Raw genomic sequence first — 7,638 nt, 5'->3', positions numbered from 1 at the left:
TTTTGTGAATGAGCAGTGTTTACAGCTTAAATGCCCTAATATTTCCCTTTTGCCTCAACATGTGAAGTGTATACTTTGCCTTTATTAGTTTTGCCAGGTTTGAAATGAAACTTTTTCAGAATAATTCATGGCTTATTTTGATTCTGCCTTTTTTGAGCGATTGAAACTTCTGTATTTGAACAGATTGCTCCACACCAGCCACCCATTTCCGTGCCCTGAGTGTGGCGAAGCCTTCAAAACGCAGGAAAGACCTGGATCTACACTCCCTTACACATCAAGGTGAGAGTTCTTGGGGGGGGGCATCCTCTATGGGTTTCTTGTTTATCTATGTCTTTGATAAGTGTTTCTATGTAGGTGTGAAAAGGTGAAATTGTAATGAACAAAACGAAAAAACCAAATGACAGCTGAAAGGAGACTAATTAGGTGTGCTGCTCTTATCAGTTCAATATACAGTCAATTGCTATTGATTAATGTAAAGTTAGTGATAAATGACCATATTTCAACTTGCCAGAGTGGGCTACGTTTGTTCATACAGTTGCATCCATGGCGTATGTACTTTTTTCATCTGATGCATTAGGTCACTGACTGAATGGATTTGTGTGCCGTGCAGAAAGGGAGGGAAGGTGGAGGTAAATGAACTGAGCCAACATGTTGACGCTTCATCTTTATCAGGCAGTTGTTGGCACGGTAACCTCATTAGTAAAGCTTGATAAGTCTGTGTGCAGCAGAGGTCAGAGGTGTGTGTGTCTGCGAAAAAAAGATGATAGAAGACATTGATTTATTGATCAGTCCATTGCTATAGGCACTTCCTTTATTAAAGCTTTAATTAAAGGGTCCCAGTAGCAAATGGGGGGGTATTACCTCGAATGGAATATGATGTACAGATGGTTTGGAGATTGCAAGAATTGTATGTTGGGTTTTATAAAAAAAAAAAAAAAACTGGGATGTTTTATCATGGCTTTCTAAATGAATGTGTTAATGCTAAGAGATTAAAATGTAAAATGACTTCATTTTTCACTCACAAAGTTGTTAGTCATGTCATAATACAAATCAGAATTTTATATTATCTATGTGAGAGAAAAGGGTTTTGTTAGCTTTCCATAGGCATTAGATCAATCTGTATTGTGTGATATCCCACATGTAACCTTTTAGTTGTTGCTTCTGCCATTCTGGTCCACACTCCTTAGTTTTTTGTGGTAGTAATGCACCTGCTGCGTGGCCATGGCCAAGAAAACAATCAGTTGTCTCATAACTCTACAACTCCCAGAGCAACGAAAATTTTGTTAGAAAAAAAAAATCTGTCTTCGTAAGACTGAAGTCCCCTCCGGCTTATCAGCTACTCAACTTTGTGTTCTCATGTAGGCTAAATTAGATCTCAGGTATCTGCTGTTTATATTTTTTTATGTAATACAATCTTATAGCCATTGGCTTTTTCGGGAATCTAATAGTGGAATGACTTCATCCAGCAGCTGATCGATCAGAGTGATCAGCTGTTTAACAGACAGAGGACTTAACTTCTATTGGTTTGTAAAATTGAATGAAAGAATTTCAGTAGAGTAAAAACTCCAGTGAGTTTTGAATCATCTTGATTTATTCTATAAAGTCTGCAAATGGCTGCACCAAAAAGCAGGGGAAAAGAAACAAACTCCAACACCTGCAGCATGTGGAGCTACACCTGCTGCAGCAGGAGAACAAGCCTGATTTGCACTGGTTGTGACTTCTAATGGTTGGTTTAGCCTCATAACTTGTAACTAAAGTATAAGTATTATTACCTTCTTTCCACATGCATGTTCTGCTTTGTGCACAATGACAGCGTGCATGTGCTTGTTACAACTGCGACGCTCCAATATTTATGGTTGTTTTCTGCTTAAACTCCAATGGAGTTGTTCCGATGTTCCTCTGCAGATTTTCAGAAATCACTTTGAGGTCTTTGGGTTTCAGTGCACTTCTTGATGAAGTGAACATTTCTTCTTATAATTTCCAGTATGATGTGAGATAAACCATGTTTCCTTCTCAGCATACCACCGTTTATACCACAGTTTACACCACTGTTTATAGAATAATTCCACACAATCTGATTCAGAGCAACGGGAATCCAAAAATAGAAATGTGCAAAATCTGTGCAGTGATATTGAGCACCTCTGGCAGAAAAAAGGAGATATAATCATATTTCCTTTGGTCATGACATACTGAATATTAAAACTAGTTTTAATGAAAATTCATGTTGTTTTAAGAAAAGATTACACTGATACACACGGTACCTCTGCTACGAACATAACATTTGCGTAATATTTAGCAATTTTCAGACCTTTTCAGTGAGTCTATTTGAAGATAAAGCGAGCCTCAGCAAGTCTAGAGACTTTTTCTGGAGGTATCGGGGATTCTTGTTGAGTAACCTTAAAAGAACGTGTAGTTTACTCTTTTACCTTAGCAGCAGATGTGATCAGATGATCAGATGTGGATATTTTATAAACAGACAGATTATTGTTGTGTGGGGTTGTGTGTGCGTTTTTGCAAAGTTCATTGTTTCAGCCCATCTCACGAATGGCCTGGGCAAACAATGAACTGTAAAAGCTCCATGTAATAAAAGATTTTCCATCCACCCATTTTCTATGCTGCTTATTACAGTTCAGGGTTGCGGGGAAGCTTGTCTCAGCAGATCCTAGGTTAGATGCAACCCTGGACAGGTTGTCAGTCACAGCAACACAGAAAGACAAACAACCGCTCCCACTCACTCCTGGGGAGAGTCGAAGTCGCAATTAGCCTAAAAGATGTTCCAATTTTGAATATCAGGCATATAAATGAATTTCTTTGATGATTTTGTTTATCACAGCTGATGTATGAGGAAAACCTGAACTAATAGTTAAAACATTGAGTTTTGTGATGAGCATGACAAAGTAACTATTTAAGAAACACAGCAAATAATTACAGCTAGTTTTTCTACATGTTGTATAGCTTTTATTCATTATGGATCGATTATAAGAAACATTACAGTCTCATTTTTATGGTAAATTGATAAAAAGACAGATGTTTTTGGACTGAGTTTATGCTCTACAGATATATTTCTACTAAACTATCTCTGTATTTTCAGTCTTTAAAAAATAACCATTACACACAGGCAGATAGTTTGACACAAGAAAAAATGGCAGGATGAGTGTCTGTTGCCCTTCACCAGGCATTTCTCTGTTTCCCATCTGTCACTACATGGTTGTTGGCGCGACTTCTAGCATTCATCGAACTTAAATGAGCCATTAAACATTAACACGGCAAAACAGCTTTTAGTATGAGGAGACACTAACCACCTGTTTAAAACCTGACTCTTTTGACCATTACAGATAAGCATCCAGCGACATGTCCTCACTGTTCATCCCAGTTTATCAACCAGTCTGTCCTGGAAATCCACCTTCAGCGCTGTCCTACTACACATGAGGAAAAGAATGCAGGCCGTGGACGTGGCCAGGGCCGTGGACGCTGCACTGGACAGGTTGGAGGATAGAAAATCCCTGTTTTACTTTTGCAGGATTTTCCTATCTACATTGGAGATAGAGTGTGATTTCTATGCCTGTGCTGTAATGCTGACAGGCTGGACGGGAAGGAAACGTACGGTTAGTGACTGAGTGATGTCTAACAAAGGGCTCCAGTAGAGACATTGTAGCTGTGGCATTGTTTGGCCATGAGGACACTCCTCCCATTTTTGATCTTCATCTCATTACACTCCAGCATTGCTTCACTTTGTCCCCCTTTTTTTTTTCTACCATGTCTTTATTTCACCCGCAGATTGAGTGTGACCTTTGTGGCCACCGTTGCATGACTCAAGAGGGCCTCGACCTCCATCGATTATCCCACACAGGCCAGACACCTCTGAAATGCCCAGTGAGACCCTGCCGCCGCCGATTTACCTCCAACTCCGCGCTGGAGGAGCATGTGCTGGCGCATTTCCAAGGAACGCTCAACAAGTCCAAAAACCGACCTCGCTTCCGCTGTGAGATTTGCCTCAAAGAATTTGCCTACAACTCCACCTTCAGTGTTCACATGAGGACACACACCGATGAGAGGCCCTTCGAGGTATAAAATGTGGTCGACTTGATCTGCTTGCATGAAAAGTCAGTTTCTCAAACCTTTTGCCATCTTAACATGGAGCTTTTAAGCCTGTTTGTTGGACTGAAGTCCAGTGCTGTCTACAGAGACCCATACACATGACCATCTTTCAGGTTCTGGACCATGGCCATTTGTGCAGTTTGTGTCCTAGGGGTGATTCCTCCCTCCCGTGTACCTGTGATTAATGGCAGGGCTGACTTAGGGCCTGTCAGTGCCCCTCTGTGCCTGTTACTATTCTGGGATTCTTTCCTTCTCTCTCTGCTGCTCTTTTGACGGGGCAGGACATCAACCACAGACCCACCAGAGCCCTTCTCAGCACAGCGAGCTTATAGGAAATGATTTGATCTTTGTGGCTTTGCTTCAGGCTACATCTATCAGGCAGGCTAAGGACAGAGACTCGTGGAGCACACAGCCGGTTTTGTGCATGAATTTTAATTCCTATCAAATAATCCATGTACTCCTGGAGGAACACGTGTTTGCTTTGCAAACGAAGAACAGACTCAAAGGAGAAGTAATTCTGTTAGAACATATTGCAAAGATGCTGCAAATGTGTCCACAGATATTACAGTTTCAATGTGAAAGTCTCCAGTGAGACTCAAAGTGAAGCTTAGTGTCATCCTTTTGTTGTGCTTTGGGTGTTATCAGGTATCTGGCTGTTGCTGATTGTCTGTACTGAGGTGTGAGCAAGCAGAGTAAAGATTGTTTGACAGAGAAGCTACAACTGCCAAACATCTGACTGCTGTGGTTTGTTTGACTTTCAGCACACTGTCGGCATTTATTTGTGTCACTAATCTTACTGTGTGTAAAACAGCATTAAGCCCTCTTTTCCCCTTCTCCACTTTGTCCTTTTAACAGTGCGCTACATGTGGGAAGCGCTTCCGCCAGCTGCCACATCTGCAGGACCACGAGCGAATCCACTCTGGCCTGCGACCTTTCTGCTGCTGGATCTGTGGGAAGAGTTTCAGTGTTGCAGCCCGTCTCACTGAGCATGCTCGCACACACAGCGGTGAGAAACCCTACCCCTGTCCTCACTGCTCCGCTGCCTTCCGCTCGCGCCCCAACCTGGACAAACACATCCGGCTACATGGAGACCTGCCCCAGGACGCCACTGAGCAGGTGGTCCAGGCTGCGGAGGCTGCCCAGGTCCAGAAGGTGCTGGAAGGGGCTAAAGTACTGTCATCTTTGGCCACATCAGAAGTGGATTCTGGGACTGTGCAGACCATCTACGTGCTGCAGGGAGCTGAGGGGACCACTGAAACAGTCATGATCCCATCGGATCAACTCAGTGGCTTAGAGGGAGCGTCCCAGGTCGTTATCCTGCCTTCCTCGGTTCTGGGAACTCAGACCATCTCTGTTCCAACCATCACCATGGATGAGAGTGAAATCACCATGGTGGAGACGAGCCAGTCCCCACAACATGCCATTGAGTTCATTGTGGAGGAGACTGTCTGAAGAGTATTAGATACTACAGGAGACAACGGCAGCACTCACAAATAAGACAAAATGTAGAGAGCGGATAATACAGATGATTGGAAAATTTCACAATTGAAACGACTACCTTATACTGTATCTCTATGGTTTAATAGATCACTAATCTAGTTTAAACATATGTTCCTTTTGAAGCAGTGTTAATGATCTAAAGATTGATGTGTTTAGGAGATTTTCAGAGATCAGTCATTTCAAGTCATTTAAAAGCAAGTTGTGAAGTTAGACTTTGGTTACGTGTTCGCGTTTATGTACAGCTCCTGTTTATAAGGGGAACACTTGGGCACTAATGAAATATTATCTGCTTTCTTATTAATAAAACGTTCAGCATTTTACACGTGTGAGCATCCATCCTTTTATTAGCCGGTTGACACGAGGGCTGTGCCCCCACCCCATCAGTTAGGATGGACTTTATAGGTCCTGCTGTAAATTGCCACCTTTTGTCATTCTGCAGAACATGAAAATGCTCTCAGTATCAATCGTTGTAGAGCTTCTCAAACTACTGTATTTTTTTTCCCATGATATTAGGAGAAGGAAGAATCAATTCAGAGTTGTGCATTTATAAATCAGTCCTAATCTTCTGATAAATTGTTGCACATTAGCTTATTATTTGGGTTTGTAGTGTAATTAAATACAATAATACCAGGGTTACAGGGGGATTTATGGTGATTTAACTCAAATACATTATGCTGTGGCAAGTAATGTAGTGAAATTATCCAGCACTTGCTGTATAGTTATCAAAAATAATGATCCTATTTGTGACTGAATGTGAAAAGGCATAATGTGATAAAAGTTTTGCTAGCACTGCAGTAAGGCCATTATAGGCTTCTAAAACTCGGTTTATGACTGTCTCCCACCCAGTGATTGCTGACAGGGGGGTTTGAAACTCCGCACACACACACATGCAGAGGCACTCAGTCTTAGTTTGTTTTCATGTCATGGAGGCAAAAATGCTGATGATTGTGCGAGTAACTGAAATGAGGAAATGGCAGCGTTTCTGCAGAGTGAGAAGCATATCAGGAAATAGAGGGCTCCAGAGGAGCAAAAAGAAGCTCGTGCCAAGAATTCATCTTCTCTTCATCGCTTTTGAGAAAAGAGTCAACAAGCAACCAGTCAATACATGATTCCCCCCCCCCCCCCCCCCCCCCCCCCCCTTCAAGCAAAACATGCAAGATGATATTCTGGTTGAGTGCTTTTCATCATGCCTGATGCGTAACACTGAAGCGGGAAAAAAAAACATGTAATGAAATAGTTTAGACTGGCGGTGAAATCATGAGACTTTCATGCTCTGGTGAAGCAGTTTATCTGCAATATTGATGTCTTTTTGATGCCCAGAAGTCATAATGGTGTCTGTATCCAATCCATAGCTCAGAGTGAATAAAGATTAAATGTAATTCACTTTGTCTGAAGACGCTGAGGGCAGAGGCTCATAGACGTCAAAGCTTTTCCTTACGGCAAGTAGCGATTGCTGAACAGCCATTTCTTGTCATCAACAAGACTAAAAGTGTTAGAATGGTAAAATGACTGAAAGTATAACATTACACTTACTATAGTAGTAGTACTGTCTAATTAATCAATGTAAATCAGGATCTAATGCAAAACTGATTATAATCTAATGTGAACATTTATTGTCATTACATTAAAATACGAGACAGTTGGTATTTAAGTTACAAGCCAATGCTTTTTTTAATTGTTCGTTTTGAGGTGCCGTTCATTTTAAAACTGTTTGAATATATAATTGTAGGCTGTGTCTGCTTTATTTCTGCATTACACAGGTGAAAGCTCTGGAGTTTATCTCAAGTTTAACATTTGCATTTGGAAGCTGCTGTGAACTCACAGGACAAAAAAGAGAAGAAGCCGCTGCACCTGATGATTTAAGGATTTTCTTCATGGTAAAGAAAAGGGCCTTTTTTTTTTTAAAAAACAACTATTAGAATGAAGAAGACTCCCTTACAAAATATTATTATCCTATAGTTTCATATGGACAAGTGGGGCCAGTTCAGCATCAAATCACATTAAGATCAACCTGTATAGGAATAACATGAAGCACAAGTA

The 7,638-nt window shown here is 41.2% G+C and overlaps 1 protein-coding gene across 1 annotated transcript in view; it reads left to right on the top strand.

Moving 5' to 3' along the window:
* znf574 (zinc finger protein 574) overlaps positions 1 to 5,835 on the top strand; it is a gene marked incomplete at its 5' end in the record, with an annotated part of 18,609 nt that extends 12,774 nt beyond the window's left edge. The window contains 5 exon segments of the mRNA XM_079241050.1: positions 184 to 235; positions 237 to 279; positions 3,336 to 3,484; positions 3,778 to 4,065; positions 4,954 to 5,835. Coding sequence (XP_079097176.1) covers positions 184 to 235; positions 237 to 279; positions 3,336 to 3,484; positions 3,778 to 4,065; positions 4,954 to 5,550 — 1,129 coding nt within the window. The 3' untranslated portion in view covers positions 5,551 to 5,835.
* Between the last annotated feature and the right edge of the window lie 1,803 nt (positions 5,836 to 7,638).

Source organism: Telmatherina bonti, assembly GCF_933228915.1.
Source record: "Telmatherina bonti genome assembly, chromosome: 5".
Lineage (NCBI taxonomy): Eukaryota > Metazoa > Chordata > Actinopteri > Atheriniformes > Telmatherinidae > Telmatherina > Telmatherina bonti.
Note: the sequence above shows the minus strand (reverse complement) of the source record. Positions and strands in the feature narration are given on the sequence as shown.